The 20,496-nt window shown below is 42.9% G+C and overlaps 1 protein-coding gene across 6 annotated transcripts in view; it reads left to right on the top strand.

The window, feature by feature from the left end:
- foxp1b (forkhead box P1b) overlaps positions 1-20,496 on the top strand; it is a 310,010-nt gene that overhangs the window by 270,590 nt on the left and 18,924 nt on the right. For all 6 annotated transcript variants that reach the window (XM_037534963.1, XM_037534964.1, XM_037534962.1 and 3 more), the window contains 2 exons: positions 1,103-1,301; positions 13,907-14,014. In XM_037534963.1, the coding sequence (XP_037390860.1) occupies positions 1,103-1,301; positions 13,907-14,014 (307 nt within the window). The remainder of the gene's footprint in view (positions 1-1,102; positions 1,302-13,906; positions 14,015-20,496) is intronic.

Here is a 20,496-nt window from a genome sequence, read left to right as displayed (position 1 = left end):
TTATGAAAAGGAACAAATACCAACTTTTCACCTGGAGGAACTGATTTAAGCTCCACAATCAGACCTTAGAACCACTGCTGGAGCTTTGAGGGAACATCTACACTGTTTGTACCTTGATGAATGAAAAATGGACCTGAACAGAACCTTCATTTCTGACAGCGTAGCATCACTTTATACATGTATCTGCAACCAAATTGAGATTATATACAGCTGTAGAGTGAAACAGCACATAGAGATGCATGACTGAAAAAACATCATCGTTGCATGAAGAACTCTTCTTTCTTTCTTTCTTTCTTTCTTTCTTTCTTTCTTTCTTTCGTTTCTTTCTTTCTTTCTTTCTTTCTTTCGTTTCTTTCTTTCTTTCTTTCGTTTCTTTCTTTCTTTCTTTCTTTCTTTCTTGCTTTCTTTCTTTCCCCCTCCAACACGCAGGAGTGTCGTGTGGCCGACTTTGTAAAGGCAGTTTTAAGTCTGTCAGTTCAAGGCTGCGCAGAGCTTTAAGTATTTTGCACATTAACTTGCTTTCGAGAATATTACCCTAGGGGCTTTTTCCCCTCTTGCCCCCACCCCCATCCCTCTCTCGCTATCTGTCTTTTTTTCTCTGAGAGTTGTTTTTGTGATGTTGCTTTTGTAAACTCTGTGTGTGCGCATGCTGGCTTTCTTCTCGGAGGAATAATGCTAATTATTCAGATTTCATGCCTTGTCTGTATGTTAATTATTTACTCTGAGCATGAAATGCACATGAATGCCAGGGATTTGTGTACACAAACACGCTTCACATAACTCGCACAGGCACGCGCAACACATGCAGAGAGAGAGAGAGAGAGGGAGAGGGTGGGAGAGAGAGAGAGAGAGAGAGAGGGAGAGAGAGAGAGAGAGGGAGAGGGTGGGAGAGAGAGAGAGAGAGAGAGAGAGAGAGAGAGAGAGAGAGAGAGAGAGAGAGAGGGTGGGCCAAGCGCATCTCTCCTCGCTCGCCCGTAGTGGAACAGTTCCTAATTAATACCCTCCTTTGTTTACCCAACCCCTTGTTTTTGATTTAATTACAATGCGAGTGGAACTGGATTAGCCCGTTAATTGATTTAATTATCCAATTTGTTTGTGGCAGGCATGATTCCAGCTGAGCTGCAGCAGCTGTGGAAGGAGGTGACGGGCGCTCCCGTGAAGGAGGAGAACAGCGCCAGCAACAACGGCCACCGTGGCCTGGACCTGACCTCCGCTTCACCCGCGCCTCCCAAAAACCCCCTCCTCAACCAGCACCCCACGACCAACGGCCAGTACAGCAGCCACACGCTCAAGAGAGAGAGGTAAGACGGCCCACCTGCTGACCTCACCATGACTAGATAACAAACCTTAGAATCCAGAGTTATTAGTGTTGTATTGCTAAGCTGTTTAAATGTAATAACATAATTAATTACATATTTACAAAGTGAATAACACTTTCTTTACTGACAATTTCAAAAATGTCAGTTTTCTTTCTGTAAATAAAATAATTTTCGACTTAATAATAATAATAAGAAGAAGAAGAAAAATGTGTCTATATAATTTTTTTTCACTTTATTGTCTTTTATGATCTATTGCATTCGTCTGTTTTAAAAGTGTGCTGCTTTTTTCAATGAGCTAAGACTCAGATAAATGTTTAGTTCTATCAATAACAACATTATTATTAAGCAACAAAATATTTTAACAGTCATGTGTAGTGACACCTACAGTCATATGGAAAAATTTGAACACACTCCCAGTCAAATTACATGTTTTGTTGATGAAATAAAACCACAGCATTTGAACAGTGAACAGTTTCTGTTTTAACGTCTTGGAAAAAATGGAAGCACACTGTATAAAATGTGCCATAACCTTTGCACAGGCTGTGCCCCCCCCCCACCACCCCAGGGTGTTAAATAGAATGGTTATAGTGCATTAAAATGTGCAGAAGTGCAATCACTGTATAGAAAATCAACTACATATGTCATTTGACCAGGGGCGTCCAAACTTCTGCATACAACTGTTTATATTTGCTATTTCTGTGTGATTACAGTATTTGAAGTCCCTAAAACGTGACAATCATGTGTCTTGTCCAAAGCCATTGGAAAACGGGGGTGCTGCGCTCGAGTGATGTATCTGTAAACTGGAATGAGGCAGTGGGTGTTTTCGTTTTGTATAGTTTCGGTTTTGCTATTTTTTTCCCTTTCCTCTGAGAGAGCACTTTACTGAAACTCATTAGTGCTCACCACATCTTTCCTGTCATCTTTGACTAAAGCGAGCAGGCCCTTCTTGTTTCTCCATCCGAGACGGCTATCCCTTCAGGGGGAGCTGATGCTGATGGACAGCTACCCATAAGGCTTGGCCTAATAACTATTAATTTGTCGTTAGTAAGTACCTCACTCTTTTCATTAAGGGCCCAGACTCTGAACAGTCCAATTCAGTCGGGGATTGGAAACAAACACCTGGGAGTCCGTGGCTATTTCAGCAGCTAGATTACAGTGATGGGAATAGGCCCATTTCTTTATTAATTACCAGTTTACTGGGGGTACACTCCTTTATGTGTACTCAGTTCTAGTGCTGATGAATGCACAACTGTGTAGTTTGACTCTTGTTTGTTAAATAAGACTTGAATTAGCCTTGACACATGCGCACAGGCCATGTAATGGCATGTTAATCAGCTCGATAGATTGGAATAGGTTGGCCTTTCTTGTAACAGTACTAAAGCCCTATTTGAGCTGCATTAGTTTTCCGTAAAGAGTTCCGGTCTTGTAATTTCTAAGCGACTTGACTCGCTGATTGGCACGGGATAAATATCTGCAATGCCTGAACTTTTCAAACACTTTTTCAAGTGTCTGCACTTTCTGAGAGGTTTACTTTCACGCCACTACATTTCAAAGTAGAAATCTTACTTTTTTTCTACACTACTTTCTGAAAATGTTCAAAATATTTGAAAGAAAATGATGCACTTTGATGAATAAATCAGAACAGTCATAGCACACCATAGCTTCTCTAAATCTCTCCCATAGCTTAGAACCATAGCTTAGCAACTTGAACCAGGTCCAGGCCACTCAGACATGCTTTCAGGATTAAAGAAAATTGTACACAGAACACAAATATTTTTACGAGAGTAATTTTGCTGTGGCTATCTCTACTTTCACTCAGTGTATATTGGTACTGTATCACGTGCCGTATATGAGTATTTGTGCAGTTTCCCCAAATTGCCCCAGATGGTCTGTATCAAAACATCATAGCTCTGATGTTCGCATCATCGTTAAGGGTAAATTAAAATGAAACAAACAAACAAACAAACAACAAAAATACTAACTCAATAGCATTAGGCACGTAAAGTGAACTCGTCCAACTTACAAATGTCCCTCAACAGGACAGGAACGGTACTTTCAGAGAATTTCGGTGACGCTTTATTTTGAGTGGTGCTTTTAGATGAAACAAACACTCAACAACGACAAAACGTACGAGGGTTAGGATTAGGATTAGGGTTAGGATTAGGATTAGGATTAGGTTTTGAGTTGAGGTTCAGTTTAGGATTAGGATTAGGGCCAGGATGAGGGTTAGGATTAGATTTTGGTTGAGGTTAAGTATAGGTTTAGGATTAGGGCCAGGGTTAGGATTAGGTTTTGAGTTGAAGTTCAGTTTAGGATTAGGGCCAGGATGAGGGTTGGGATTAGGTTTTGGGTTGAGGTTAGGGTTAGGATTACAGCCAGGATGAGGGTTAGGATTAGGTTTAGGATTAGGGCCAGGGTTAAGGTTAGGATTAAGTTTGGGGTTGAGGTTATGGTTAGGATTAGAACGAGGGTGAGGAATAGGTTTTGGGTTGAGATTAAGATTAGGGTTAGGATTAAGGCCAGGGTGAGGGTTAGATGTTGGGTGTGCATAATTAAAATAACAACACATCTACTTACTGTAAGTAACGTATGAACAGAACCTCTACAAGATATTTACCTCAGTGTATTCAGACGCTTCACTACTGCTGCCTCACTGATGTGCTGCTTGTTACTGATAATCTGTTAAGAGTTTATTAATCATCTACAAAGAACCGCTCCAGGTAAAGTGTTACCGATATGTCGTTTGAATTTTCCTTCTAATTAAGTCGTTTCTTATGTTGTAGATTACAATAGTCCTATTTTGAATTTGACAATAAAAAGCTGTGCGGGGTTGAACTGCCGACTCATGCTGGAAAAAAAGAAATCACACATCCTGTCAATAATCACTCAAATTACACGACCACCCCAAATAAAACCAGCCCAGCTCCAGCAGGGCTTAAGCGAAATCTCAGTTTATGCAGTGATTCACAAAGTGCTCATTTACTGCTGAAGCCATGACTCAGAAATAACATGTTTTTGTATGGTAACACTAAGAGGAAGCAGCTAAGCTTTCCTAAATGCAGTAAAGCTTCTTTATGTAAACCCCTGACATCATCCTGAAAGATTTATTTGCCAAAAAGCGTCACGTCGCCGGCGCGTCTTTGAGGAAGAAATTAATTTGGCGTGTAACACGTTTACTTGTTTTTATCTGCCGAGGCCTGATCTTTGAACTGCTGGTGAGAAGCCTCCAGGCACAGTGAGCTCATTTGTTCTCTCTCTCTTTCTGTCTCTCTCGCACATCTGACTCGTGTTCAACTGATCCTAACCTGTGTGTCAATATGAAAACAACGCAAATGGAAAAACGCTTGGCTAATACTGAAAATCCAGGCCTGGATGGAACTAAAGTTCACACAAGTTCACGTATTCCCTCCCCTGTCACTCGGAGCGAAAAGAGCCCGGCGCTGGTTTAAGCACATCTTTTAGAGACCAGAATTTAACTGGAAACATTTTCACTCTGGCTATGACTCGCTAAGACACCCCAGCGTCAGCATAAGTACACATTTCACTGAATGATCTTTTTATTTTTATTGCAAATATCAAATGTCATATAAGCAACACATTTCCCTCTGGCTCAGCTAGTTGTTTTTAAATCTCATTGGCCCTGCAGTCATTGCAGAATTAGTCAGTGTTTGTCAAAATGACTGTGCTGGTGTTTTTGTTACAAGCGCAAGAGCTCTGACCAAACAGGAAAGGGTGATCAAGCAGGCAGACACTTTCACTTACTGAAGAATTTAGCTGGCTTGATCAATAACAGTAGTAATAAAAGAGCCCTGGATGCATGTACAGCCCTACACATTATGACTGTGTTGCAGGGGTGTCACATATAGCATATTATTATGAATTTTTTCGTTATGGGGTTGTGAGATGAGCTGTGCATCGAATAGTGTTGGATTTTATGCTATAAATGTGTGAAATCACTGAAAATAACAGGAAAGTGTGTCGGAGCGTACTTCAAAATCTGTGGTTTTCTGGACATAAACCGCACAGTAAAAGGGTTTTGAACAATTTAAAACAAAGTAAAGTGATGACGAGTAAAGCGAAGAGGAAATGGTCCAGATTCTCTAGTATTACTGTCTCAGTTTTCAAACTGAAGCACATTTGTGACATTCACCGTGATGAGGCCAGAGGTCAGGTGTCTTTTTGAGTTTTGTTCCTTCCACTGAAGCTCACATCCAGTCAACTCTCAGGTGTATTTGAACTGCTCATCAGAGGCTTTTCTGGAGTCCAGCTTGAGTGCCGTCATTAAAACGACACCTCCTGTACCACCAATATAGTAACAAATCCTGAAATTCACGTTAAAATTTCAAATATTTTACTTTTCACTCAAAGTGTTACATACTGATAATATTACTGTGTAATGAAACTTGTAAATGAATGCAAGATAGAAGCTTTTTCACTAGAGGTCTCAAACCTTTGGATCCCACTGTGCTTGTGCCCGCAGTCCCTTCAACATGCAACCTGTTTTGTCTCTTTTGGGAAAATAAAGTTGACCAGTACAGTGAAAATCAGAGAAACTACTGGAGACAACCCCCTGATAATTAGTGATATTTGGACCCCACTGTGCCAGTTACACCTTCAGCAGGTACCGGCATCTCTTTTAGGAAGATATAAATAAATAAATAGCGAAATGTAAGCATTTCATGGTAAATGTCATGGTAAATCTGTGTTTAAAGCGCATCATATCAGGGTGAAATTTGCGTCCAGTTACCCCCCTGTAGTCCTGTGCTATCCCTGTCTATCCCTTCTTTCTCTCTGGAGTAACAGAAGTAACAGATCTTTTCACGCTATCGCCCCATCATCTCAAAGTGCACAAACAACAAGCACCCCATCATGTCAGTACAGTTAAAATAAATAAATAAATAAATAAATAAATAACACCAGCACTCGGTGCTGAGCCTGAGTTGAAACATTGGAGAAGACGGGTGCGAAAGCCCACCCCCCCCTCTCTCCGACACTCTCCGTCAGAGATTAAAGAAGACGTCAACAGCAGTTTAGCACACGCCAGCATGAAGAAGGCAGTATGTGGGCTGCATATGCAGCGAGCATCTCTGATCTGTCAGAAGAGTGAGCAGGTGATCGCTGCCTTCTCTCATGTGCTACTCTCTCTCTCTCTCTCTCTCTCTCTCTCTCTCTCTCTCTCTCGCTTGAATCGCTACAGCTGCTCCAAACAGCCGTCTTCAAAGATGGAATTAAACTTCCAAAACGTGCACAAGTCATTACCGTGCAAACACAAAGGCAAATTAGAGAGACAGTATTAATAGCTCGGCGCTTTGATGATCTGTCGCAAAGCGTCTGAGATCAAATAAAGTGATTCTATAATACCCTTTGATTACTCCATCTGTTTTGAATTCAGCCAGCCAAACATTGATTTCTGTCGTCTTCCTCCGCGATTTGTATAAAGCCCGGAGAGGTTCAGTGTAAGATCTAGAGCTGTGCGATACTCTGTTATACCAAAAAGAAAAAAAAGAGAAAAGACTGATACCATCATTTTGTGAATGTCAGTGCACCTGCTTTATATTGAATATTCATCAGAAAACGCTGCGTCTTTAAGAAGTCGCCAAGTGCTTTGGGTCACCCAGCATGTTGAGATGGAAACAGGAGATAACGTACTAAACCCGCAACGTACTGTAAAGGAATGCTACAAATGTGAAACATTACTTTGCATTCAAGACGTGAAACTATAACTCTCAACCGTCACTGGTGTGCAAACAATGCCACAAGGCTTGTTTTGCCTCAGGAGGTATCAGACCTGGCTCGATATCTGTCCTTTACCCATCCTGATTTATACACGCAGTTCAGAGATTGATAGACACGCAATTTTGAGCCTGAATGAAATATCAGTGGGCCGATATAAGTGCCAATAATACAGTGGTGCTGAGATGTAGTTCAGCCTGTTTTGCTGTCATTCCTTCTAAATGACATGACAGCAAAACAGGCTGAACTACATCTTGACTCAAAAAGTGCTGCCCTTAAAAATCAGTATCAGTATCAGATACTCACTTTTTATTAACGCTACAATTTTAAGCAGCTCTGGTAATAAACATTTTTGGGAAGAAACAATGTTCCATTTCATTTTTCAGTCATTTCAGGCTATAAATGTGTTAAGGTTATTGATTTGGTTTCGATTCGGAGGTGCCGATGCTGGTTTTATGACTGAAGCCAAAATATCTGTATCGATCCAACAGTTTAAAGGCTGGTCAACAGTGAGCACTGAGGCACAAGCGGAAAATGCCTCCTCTTCCTCAACCTGGACCTCGATGAACCTTTAATTGACGCGATTCCTCGCAAGTCCTTTTTGTCATGCAACAGTCTGCCGGCTCAGTGCTGATGGACTCTGCTCCCTGCAGCCCTCCCGGATCGCTTTCCCCCCGGCCCTTAAGTACCGTGTAGTTAGTTTCATGTGTCATATAAAAATCTGGCCAGTCGCTACGACGCCTGCAACTAAAACCTTAAGTGCATCCACAGGCGTCGTTCGCCGGCTTTGCACTTCCGTCTTAAAGGAAAGGGGGAAGAAATTCAATCGTTTGAGACACAGGCCGCTCCTGCTTTTAGCAGCCCGGCTCCTCTCCCACTGGTGCCGGCCACGGAGACGAGGCGCGTACGCACACCCAAATATGATAAAAGCCTTCAAACGCGTCAGTCCATCTGACCCATCAGCTCTCCAATAAGGGAGCCTTCTGGATGCAAACCTGTGCTCGATGAGTCTTATTTACAACGAGACAGGTGGGGGGAGGGGATCGGAGAAGGCCGACTGACACCGGTTCCCAGTGCTGGACCATCGGGGATGAGAGAAGTGGAGAGAGAAAGTGCCGTCCTTTCGAGCTGTTCCACTTCTCTCCTCCCCAGCATGCACTCAGGGGACATGAAGCTCAGCAAATTTGTTAAAGAGATAAATAATCAGATATGGCTCCCCTCCATCTCCCCCTCGCTCCCCTTTAATTGATCTTCCGCTCGGAAAATGATAATTAAATCATTTTGGGGGTGAGCCTTGGTGAGGATAGGGGAATGAGAATTGTGCCAGGGGAATTGGCTGAAGGCTCTAAAGGGTCTTTTGACTAGTTGTTTTGTAACACATATAGTGTGTGATTTTTTCCAGTTTGTAATGCTGAGAGGAGCATTACAACATTGTAAACAACGATCCAAAAGCTGGACACTGACTTGGTAAAAATAAGCATTTTCTCAAGAGATAACGGACAATAACATGTTTACTAACATAAAACGTGACGTGTCTGACATTGCAGCAGTAATGTAGAGCTAACTGCCCCATTCCTTTGGCTCCTGGCGGTTTGCTGAGCTGTAGATCTACTTGATTCTATACTTGATGCTCTTGAAGGCTTAAGAGTGTTACATTAGGAGTTTCTAAATAATTAATAGTGGCTCGGTGTAAAAGACGTGTTAATAAAAACCATAAAGGTTTTTTGGATCATATAAACCAGAGGTGCTCAGTCTTGGTCCTGCAGATCTACCACCCTGCAGGGTTTAGCTCCAACCCTAATCTAGCACACCTGATCCAGATCCAGAGAGTATTAAAGCCAGGTGTGTTGGATCTGAACTCCAGGGTGGTAGGATTGGGCAGCCCTGATATAAACCCTTAGAGAAACAGTATCGTTGCTAACCAGTGAAATATTTGGGAAAGAAAAATTTTGTGTAAACTAGATGTTGGGTTGGTTTCTGGCAAATTGCCTTAATCGTAGAGTCAAATAATCACAGCTTGCTTCCATATTTTGGCCTGTAGTGTAACTGTAAGGCGTTTGTTGTGTACGAGCGCCGATGCCTTCTTAGTCATAACAGCTGCTTGAGCTCTCCGCAGCAGTGTGCCATGGTATCGAATCGTCACGTAATGAAATATGACAATAACATTTGCTTACATAAAAGCATTTACACAATGATGTGGAAATCATGTTGAATTAAACATGCGAACCGCCTTGCTTGTGGTGCGCTTAACCTCGTAGTGTGCTTATCAGTAGCTTAAGGATGCTGCCTAAAGTCGGTCTCACTTGACTACGTCTGTCTTCCACTCTCAACGTAAGCGCTAAGCAGATGACACGGTTTCCCACGTCTCAGTACGAAGATCATTAGAGGTCGTCTCCCTCCGGCCCCGAGGCCGCCTGACTGTAATAGACCTGCCGAGGAGACGAGTCAAATTTAACAGCCGAGGCGTCACAAGTACCGTTTTCACTCTAGTTCTGCACTGGAATGAGGTCAAAGTTGTGGAAAATCCCCACCCCCACCCCCAATCCAGAATCTCACTGCCCCCCCCACCCCCACCCCCACATTACCCTAATGCACCTCTCTCTGTACATTTTGCCATTTACCACCATTTAGTCACCCACTGCTTAAAAAGAGTCTCTTCTGTCATCGTTCGCCTCTCTCAAGTCCCCCAAGCACTCTGCTGTTCAATATCTTATTAATACTGAATTAAGCAACATGCCTGCTTGCGAAGGAATTAGAATAAAAACGAGGGTGTCTTTAAATTAAAAATCAACTCTACGTTCGCCAGGCGAAGCATTTCGCTGGTTCTTGTTAAAAAGTCATTATAATAGATCTTGCTCCATCTATTTATTACCAGTATCAAAACAGAGGTCTTAATGCCTATGCATAATTCATAATTGAATTAAAAAAAAAAAAAAAATCTGCCTTTTGGAAAGAAATGGGGGAAAAAGCATGTTAACCATATTCATAAACGGCTCACTGCTTCCTAATTGCGGTACAATTATCGCTTGTTATTAACAATGTGAAGTCTTAAGCAAGTAATTATACGAGAAAACCTGTGACAACCCCTCGAAAACACATGCGAGGTGCTGCACTACCTACAAATGAGATATTAATCTGGAAACTGACATTTATTTAGTTGTGCAAATGGAGCGTTTTTGAAATTCAGTCACATTTGAAGAATGATGTCTTAATCTTTCTCGATTTCATCATGGAACTCAATGTCGAAGTGTGATCCCACTTTACATTAAGTGTCTCTAATAACTAGGTAGTTACACATGAATGACAAAGGCAACAACAACGTAACTACCGATGATTTAGACAACGTTACAGATGGATTACGGAAGTACAGCCTATGGAATTACACAAGTGTATCTTTTTGATATACTACGGATCTTTTCCAGCAGTTAAAGGAAATATGTTTTACATAATTACTCTGAAATTATTGTTGTAACAAGGTGACCCAATCACATCACACTGAGTAATGCCTTTCAGTAATTACATGGTACCCATATAAGTACACGGGATCTTTCCTGTAGTGCAGCGTTAAAGTTACACTGTAAACTGAGTGGACAGTTCCTGTGTTATTATTATGTAGGTACTGTGTAATAATGGAACATATTTCATTTAACTGTCCATCACATACACATACAGACTGGCTTACAGCTGAAACTGGTTACAGCAACATAAACACTCACTAAATGTTAGGACAGCTGGACGATACAGTGTAAGTAATGTCTTAATGTAAGTTATTACATATTTCATTCTACTGCTGAACAAAGCTGCTGTTCCAGTCTGATTACAGATGTAATTACATGTGTTATTACCCCTGTGTTTTTACATGAGAGGGAATTGGCTGCTACAGCTATTAAGACTATTAACACTTAGGCAAAACTGAATTTGATACACATTTAATTACATAAGCTGTACTTCGGTAACTCATCTGTAGCAGTGACTAAATCATTAGTAGTTACATTGTTGTTGCACATGTTGTTCACATGTAACTACACAGTTATAAGACACAATCTGAAGTGGGCCCGAAAGTATTTTACGATTTCAGAATTAAAGTTAAATTATTAATGGCAAAAGACTTAAAAAAGAGGTTTGCTATAGAGGAGGCGGAATGCTGTCCAACACTGGTAAACTGGGTGGGCAGCGAAGGCCTGTGGTTTGCTGAGGAATGGGAGTGTGTGAATGGAGATGCTGTTCTTTGGATGGCTGACACAGGTGTTAGCCATATAGGAGATTCCCCCAGGCTTCTGTAGCACCGAGCTGGATGGTGTGTTTGTCTATGCGCATATGGTAGTTTGACTGACTTGGACACTCGCTACACTCTCCTGTTTTTACTATTTGTCTGTGGAATCAGCTCTCGACTGCGCTCAATAAAGGAAAATGTTCTCCAGTGTCTTTGATTAAATGGCCAGTCTACCTCGGATTCGGTTCAGGCACAAAGCTTCCTTGTGTGTAACTGCAGTGAGAATGAAGTCATTCAGAGTGGTTTGATGTGAAATGGTTCACTGTAGAGAAGCGTAATTACTCAGGTTTCTTTGCCGTGGTGGTGACAGGAACGTGCACGGCACAGATATAGCCATTTTATTAATCATCTGAAATAACCAATCAGCCTACATGTGCTCTGAGTTTCGATGTGGCCTGATGATGATGATGATGATGATGATGGTGGTAAAACAGTGATGCATCTGAAAACAGGTTTTCTTTGGGTACTATTTTGCCCTACCAAGGACCTCTACACCATGAATGTATATAAAAAAAAAGGTTTAGGCCAAATTTCCAAGATTTCATAGAATAACGTCTCAGGAATCGGGTGTTTAAACTTTAAAGGCATTGAAGTTTTTAGCCGTCTGGTTCCTATCACCACCACTGTGAAAAATTCGGACTCTTTAGAACGGCACATTTCACGTTAAACCACTTATGCAGAAATAATAAAAATGCTGACATGCTCCTTCAGGAAGCTTAAGATGGATTCACTGACCCACAGACTTTTCCACTGATAAATACATCAGTGAAATTTAGAAAACTTGGTGGACTTTCTGTTGAAAGCCTTATTGTGACCGAGGTCCAGCTCACTTAGAACTGCACATGCTGGCCGGGCCGCTGACGTCTCTTGCCGGACGGAGAAATTGATAGCAGGTGGGGTGTGTTTACTGCTTGCACTTGGTGGGAGCGGGCCAGCTGGATTTGGAGGCTTCCTGTTGTGGGAAGGGCGCATTGCTCCAGGTGGACGGTGCAGCCACGGTTCAGCGGTCAGGGCTGAAAGGACGCAGTGTCTCCTGGAGCCTCTCGCTGGGCCGATCAAAGCGCGCCGCCATGCGCATCAGCGGAGAGCCGTAATTAGGTATTGACGGGAGCAGCACTGGGCAACTCTGAGGCTCCGATAGGCCGACAAGCTCCAGCTGGGCAGGAAGCCGAGATCACATGGGCGCGATGATCCCACACTTCCCCTGGAGGTCACAGGCCATGCTGGAGTCAGCGCTGGGCCACTGATACACATCTCTTTGACGGGTGACAAATGCGCCTTTTGTTTTATACAGTTTGTGCGCAGATATATTGCAGGCATGAGGCATCAGTGTGGCATGAGAGGATAATTACTATGGAGCTAAATAACCTGGTCTCGAGGACAAACTGAGCCACGCTGTTGTGTGTTTTCAGAGTCAAATCGAGTTTGGAGTCTCTGGAGTGCAAGTCGAGCCTCGAGTGTCTAGTCTAGAATTTTAGTTTAGACCTGTTCAAGACTGCTTCAAATAATGAGCCTTTCATTATCTCAAGGGCAGAGACGAATCAATACATGCAGTCAATGCAGTGTTCAGAGGAAAGAGGCAAAATGACTGAAACAGGTGATTAATCTGTAGGTCGTACAGCATGTATGACTACATTAACCGTTCTTTTGCCTTTCCTTTGAACGCTGCACTCGCTGCATGTAGACCTTCGCTCTGTACATCAGACTAAAGGTTCTCCTAAGCCGTGGGAGAACAGCGCTGCAGTGATGACTGAGCAATACCATAGCAAAACACAAAGCAGTTACATATAACTACACACAATACACAGTATAGCATATGACGGCTATGCGTGTGATGCCTGAGACAGAGAGCGCATTCACACACACTTAATAATCTGATCATTATTCCAATCGAATTTCTGCGTTTATCCGATTATTCATCTGGCACCGTCCTATCCGGCCCGCATGCACTGCAACATGGTGTGCACTCCGACCCGCTTCCCCCAGCAACAGTCTGTGGGTCGGCGGTTACACAAAAAGAAAGGATGCCTGGTGTCTGTTCAAGGAAATAGTTTTAAAAAATGACCTAAAGGAATTTCTTTTATTTATAATTATTTTTAATATGTATTCAGTGCCTATCTTGCTGTTGCAGTTCTGGGAAATTGTGAATAATCAATGGCCCATTTGGGTCCCAGCCAGTCCACGGATTTGCTGAGAATTTTCGTTTTAAAACGAGATGTCATTTTTAATATGGCTCTGTAAGGGGTTGACACCCCTGCTGTAGATGATATATGTTCATATTTTAGACTAAAATGACTCGATGTTTACACGAGAGAGAGAAGAAACAGCGTTTTGACGTTTGAGTTTTACGTTTTGATTGCGTCACATCATCTTCTGCGAGTTGTTTGGCTGAGCGCACTCTGAGCTTTAGTCGTAAGATTACATTTTGGTCTGAAATGTATTTTAAGACCCATTCATGGTAGAGAGGGGCATCCACGTTTGGGTTCAATGGTTTTTTTCTGTGAGTTAAACCAAGTCTGTTATTATTATTATTAATATTATTAATGTATTGTACGTCTTTCTGTGTCTGTGCTTCCCACAGTTCAGCGCTGGATGATCACTCGCACCACAGTCACCCTCTCTACGGCCACGGCGTGTGTAAATGGCCAGGATGTGAAGCCGTGTTTGAGGACTTCCAGTCTTTCCTCAAGTAGGTTCCAACCACACACACACACACACACACACACACACACACACAAACCACCCCTCCCCACTCGTGAAGGTGAACCTTGTCCCGCCCCTCACTCTTACGCCATGTGTTTTAATAGCTTTCCTGCCTGCTCCTTCTGCGTCCCCCTCCCCTTCGCAATTCAGCCGCCCTATAGGTGGACCCCTCTGCCCGTGCAGGATGTGGGTGCTGGCTGTAGGTTCGCAGTGTGTGCTGTCTGCTCGCTCTCCACTGTGGTTTTTCCTCCAGGCTCCTCAGGGCCTGGTAATTCCTGTGATAAGTGCCATTCCCATGGTGATTTCTGCCAGCTTGTCCCAAACAAACACGGGGGGGATGTTTATCCTCGACAGGCCACACTCCAAGAGCACCACGGGTTTGCCCTTGTCTTTTTCTCCATGGACAGAGAAAGGGGCACTCCCGTTTTCTTCTTCTTTCTCTTCTGTCTTCCGTTTCAAATCTTTTTTCACTTCGTCTCACTGCAGCTTTGCAGCAATGATAGAAGGGTCGACTCTTTGGGTAGCTTTACCCAGCTGTCAGCTATATTTTAATAACTTGCTCGATTGTTTCTTCCCAGCTGAGTACACAGATCCTAATATATCTCATAACTATACATCTTACATTTTAGTTTGAGTTATTTACAGTAATTTCCATAAGAGCTTATTAGTTTTTTTTTCCTACTTCGTTACATGTGCTTAAGTAAAATTGAGGATTTGTACTATGAGTATTTTCAAATGATGCTCAAGTATGCTTGTGAAGAAGGATCTACTTTATCATTCATTTTCAGTCGTTAACATTTAGAACTGTTTTATTTTTCGTGTTTAGCTTCATTCTGTTACATTCTGGTGACAGCATCTGTACCGCTTTGCAGTTGCTCACACTGGAGCTTTAGCGTGTTATTTTAGAGAAAAAGGGTCCAGAAAGAGAAGAATAACATCTAACGAACTGTCCTGATAAGAGCTGGATGTACTAAGACTCTGCAGTTCTGCTACTCAGGCAGTTTTTCCAAACATACTTTTACTGCAGGAACAATACCGTTAGGAGTGTGTGTTTAGGTCGGCCTGCTAATTATAAAATAATAAGTCCTAAGATTAATAACAAATTAATAATAATTGGGGCAGTCGTGGGCTGGAGGTTAGGGAACCAGCCTTGTGACCGGAAGGTCCCCGGTTTGATCCCCAGAGCCGACAGCACATGACTGAGGTGTCCTTGAGCAGGACACCTAACCCCCAACTGCTCCCCGGGTGCCGTGGATAGGGCTGCCCACCGCTCCGGGCAAGTGTGCTCACTGCCCCCTAGTGTGTGTGTGTTCACTAGAGTGTATGTGGTGTTTCACTTCACAGGTGGGTTAAATGCGGAGGTGAAATTTCCCTGTTGTGGGACTAATAAGGGTCACTTAATAAGCCTGCAGTTTGAGGCGTTAACTGACTTTGGCCACAGTAATAAGTTCCAAAATGGTTCCAAAGCTTTTCTCGGGGAAGCCAAGCATTTACGGTACAAGTCCACTTGCATCTTCTCTCTGCTCACTGCTGTAGTGAACATGTCTGGGCTCTAAAGAATCCGAAACACTGCTTTCAGAACGCATCCATAAATCTCCCTAGCCAAAAAGCTACCTTAGCAAGTTTTAGCATCCAACACCTAGTTTATCAAAACAATCCTTCATTGAATTAAACTTAATCAGGTGCTGCTGACGGAATGCAACAAATCCATGCGATGGCTGGAGTGCAGTGAGAAATCAAGAGCCGAACCCGTGATTCTTCTCATTGTACTTTTCTCTAGATGCTTTTACGTTCCTGTTCCCTGACCCTTAAATTGGCACCAGCTGTAACGCTACAATTAACCTAAAACCTAAACCTAACCCTCACCGTGATCCTAAACATAATCCTACTACTACTCCTAACCCTTACCCTAACAATGTTGAGTTTCCCCACATCGTTTGAACATTCATTCAGAACGTTCAGAAAATCTTATGGGTGCTACTTAAACGAAGTGAGCCCAAAATTTCTCGCTGTTTACTTGTGCTTTGTGTTTACTTGTGTTCAGTCAAATGTTATGCAGTGCTTTTCGTGGCGAAACCACACTTACTCCAAAATTGTAACTTCACAGAAAAAAAAACCTACAATACTTTTAATGTAAGTCAATGTAATCAGACTTTTTTGTCACCGAGTCATTTTGGACCGTTTCTTTTGGTCCGTTCTTCAAGAAATTCGCACACAATGTAAAACGGCAACAGGCCTTTTCAAACTACGCTAAAAGCTGAAGAATGGAAAGGTTTTCTTCCGCCAGCGGCGATATGTGAGTGAGCTTTCAGACGAGTGGCTGGAGTTTCAAGCATGAGAGATTTCTGCTGTACCTGAGCGCGAGGTCTTTGGCCTCGGCCTGCCCTGTCTGTACTCTTGTCACTCCTGTGTAGTGGAAGACTTGGCTTCTCTTAATCTCCGCTGTGTGTAGTTGTGTATATGTGTGTGTGTGTGTGTGTGTGTGTATGTGTGTGTAATCCAACACGTAGTAGTGCTATGGCCACTGAGACGATGAGAGCGTGTGCAGCGTGGCAGCGGATCAATGAGTGCGTGTCGGGCCAGATTAGACCCACTCTAAACAAGATATGACACTGTTCTATTATCCAGGGCACAGAAGAGAGGCCCACAGAGAGAGGAAGAAAGAGGAACAGAGCCACAGCTGTTCTACTTCTCCTCCTCAGTTGTTTTTTCTGTGTTTTAGCTCGTATTTCAGATCGGCTCCTTCTCAGCGCAGTTTATTTAAAGAGCTGTTTAAAAAAAAAAAACGGCAGAGGGACTGTAAACACTTCTCCAGATCACTTCGCAGATAATGCCGTAATCTATCTCGGCCTTCCGTTTACCTGAAGAGGAGAGCGTTAACGACTGCGTCTACGCAGAGCATGTTCTCCTCGGCACCTCGCGCAGCAGATATCTAAACAGGAAGGCGAACGCCTGTTTCTCATATGTTACAGCATGCTTCGGGGTTTGGGAGTGTCTCTTTCAATCCATCTCCTCTTTTTCGCTCTCTGGCTTTGCCCATTGCTTCATCATTTGTTTACAGAAATGAGTGGAATTAGCATCCGAGAGCTTTAGTGAAGGAGAGAAAGAAAAGCCCCTCTCCTTAAAAAGGGCCTAAGTGCACTCTGCAGTGTTTTCACAAGTGTTTTATCGTGGCAACATCTTGTTTACTTTACTTGCCTGCCCTAAACTGCTTGGAACATGTTAAGAAAACATTTGGAGAGGCTCCACAAAAGCTGTCTTTGTTTAAGCGAGGCTGGGCGAGGGTTCACCCTGCGCGGAGAAGGTGTTAGCGCTCAACGCCACTAAGCATTCCCACATGCGGCTCCTCCAGTCGGCTGCTTGACGGGGCCGGAAGTAACGGCGCAAATCAAACCCAATGAAAATAACAAAGAGTACGTCAGGTGGGATGATAAGGGACCCCTGAAAGAGCTTCTTTGAGCTGAGATGGAGGGAGGGAAAGCGTTTAGTCAGCAGAAGCCGCTTAGCTTAGCGTCGCGTCGTGAAAAAGGTGAAGCGGCGCGCTAACACGGAGCAGATCTGCGCAGCCCGTGCCAACGTCAACAACCCAATACTGGGCTGAGGTGTTGTTTTAAACCCGTCTGTTATTTGTTCTGTCTTTGAAAGAAAATGTGACATACCAAGTCGTGCTGTCTCAATAAATAAAAAGGGGGTAGGTCTAATCTGCGACTGGGCTGGGAGGAGAGGTGCATTGCAGGTTTTGGGGAACAGCATGAGCAGCATTACAGGGGTCAGGAAGCCTGACGTCCGAGACTTTTTCAAGGTCAAGGCTGTTGACACTGCAAGCAGTGCCATGCGGAGCTTACTCTGCACAGCTTCTTGTGCATGCAGAATCAGATCTGAGCCTTCCTCCATAAAGCTACTCAGAGCAGGAGTGCTGGTCTAGGATGTTCCTGTCAGTAAGGTTTTGTATTAAGGTGAAGAATCTAATTCTAGTTCTAATTGTTGCGACTGCTGCTGAGGTGATAGTAGCCCCTTACATAAATGAAAGCTAACCCTCGAACGTGGCAAAAAACGGCTCGGTCGGGGTCATCGATGAGGGAAAGTATGTAAATATTCATTTTGCGGCCTAAAACTCAGCAAGCGTCTGTGATTTTTTTTATTCCAGCACATAAATGTAAAGAGCTGTTGCATTAACAGGTCAAACAACTGCAAAAACCCTCCAAATAAGCCACATATAGACTTCCATGGATCAATATGTTGAATAAAGAGGCAACATCACTGTCCTAATAAAACCTCCAGCAGGAAACCTTTAAAGTGTGTTGATGTTACAGGGTTTATTTCTACCAATTTGTCACGAAATGTTTTCAAATGGCTTAAATAATAAAAGGGAAACAGTAGTAATGTTAAAGTGATTGAACCGATGTTGACGTGAAAACTACTGATTTGGTGTTTCATGTTATGAGATGTGAAATGGCATAATTAGAGACAATCAATTTCCCATGAACATTTGCAAAAATGTTGACTTTAGAACTGTTTTTTCCCCTTTTGCAACGTGTTAACATTTACCGTAGGTCTTGACTCTGTGTGCTGAAAATCAGCTGCTGTCAACAAACATTTTAATATGCTAATACTGCATGTGGACTTTTCCACCCTCAAGCCCCAAAAGAAATGTTTTGCATCTGGGAAAAACAATTAAAGTCAAATATTACCACTAAACAATAAGGATTCTTTGTTTTGATGGCACATAAAAAAATAAATAAATAAAAAACTACCAAGTAATCGATGCTATTTTCTCTGCTGGGCATATTTGCTCAAGCAAATGTCTCTGTGTCGGTTTGGAACAATAAACAATGGAAGTCATCACAAGTTTGCTCAGTGATTTTTGTGATAGCTGTTTTCTCGGCTGGCCAACGCCTCCGGGATCCGAGTATATCATTAAACCTGGAGCAAGAGCATGGCTTGCTTCAATGACATGTAAAATGCTGACTGTTTAAGCAACGTCTATTTAACTTGTTTTATTGTGGCAATTTACATTAGAGGCTGTCATCCTGCCAGGAAGCTTTTAAAACAGCCTTCGCTTGAAGTCCAGATAGTGACACATGCCAGCGCTCATAGTCTCTCCCGATGTCAATTCCACCGTTCATCCAGACCTCCTCTTGTCCAGACACTCTTCCGAGAGGCTGCATTAAGGGCCATTTGAATATTTCATTTCCTATTAATTATGCACTCTTACTCTACATGTCATTAGAAGGAAAGGAGGTGGGGGGGGGGGGGTTGTGGGATCATCCAGTGTAACAAAGGATGAAAGGGAGAGGAGAGGGCTCTCCGGGTTCCGTGAACTGCGAATTCCGAAGCATGTCACGTAGGAGGGTCTTCATTGAAAATCCTGTGGCAGTCTTGGCCCATTTCTCTTTTCGGGGTGTTTTACTGGGTGGAAGTATGGAAATATTTACTTGATCTCTCTTTCACTCTCAACCTCAAACACATCAACAGCACCTTATTTAAAAAGGCTTGTGCTGAAAGTCAAGAGAACATGAATTCCGGCCTTGTTTAAATCTAACACCTTAAGCATCAACTCTGTGGAATGTGAATCACAGTCAGGTCAGTTCAGTTCAGGTCAGTTCGCGTTATTGGCAGGACCGTATTCAGTTACAGTACGGCCAAAGCATCGTAAAGAAGGAACAAGAAAAAAAACATTTAGAACATTTAGAGCTCTTAATTTCACCTGATAGAAGAATAATTATGACAACAATTACATTACATTTTAATTACAATTAAGAGGAAAAAATTCTAAATAATAAAAATTTCAATAAATACATAACAAACAGGGCAGTTTTTGATGTCTTGTAGGCAGATGTACATCGTGCTGCCAAAGCGCTGCTCTCCTTCTTCCCTCCGAATGGGATGGGCACAGAAACGGGTACATTGTGGGTGAATCGTTTCAAATTTTGATAAGATATTTTCCCATACACTCTCTGAGAGAGCGCCGCTGTCTCTACTGTGTTCCTGTTGCACTGCTGGCAGAGTCAGAGCTCATATGTAACATTCATACGAATCTTCTTTCCATACATTTGCCTCATCAAGTGCAGAACTTCCCTCACGTCTCCATCATCCACTGTATTTAACGTCTGTTGCCTCAGCAACAGTGCTACCACTAGGTAACCGGCGTCTTTTAGATTTATTAGGCCATCTCCGCGAGTGCTGGTGTCTCGTCTTGCGGCCACCGCTCGTGTCTGCCAGTGAGCTTTTTTCCTTTTATTTGCTATAAATGGCAGAGATGGGTGCGTGTGGGAAGAAGACAGGCCAGAGCGACGGAATCGCACTTTCTTTCTCCATCGCCATCGCTCCGGTTCAGCTCCGCCAGCCCCCGCCTGGTGACAGTGACCTACATGGTCAGCAGCGATGCGATATAATTTATGATATATATAATATATTGGATCCATTAGCGGGCATAATGAAGTGGCGAAATGAAAGGGTATTTGTGAA

The sequence above is a fragment of the Pygocentrus nattereri genome, chromosome 26, assembly GCF_015220715.1.
Source record: "Pygocentrus nattereri isolate fPygNat1 chromosome 26, fPygNat1.pri, whole genome shotgun sequence".
NCBI classification, from domain to species: Eukaryota; Metazoa; Chordata; class Actinopteri; order Characiformes; family Serrasalmidae; genus Pygocentrus; species Pygocentrus nattereri.
Note: the sequence above shows the minus strand (reverse complement) of the source record. Positions and strands in the feature narration are given on the sequence as shown.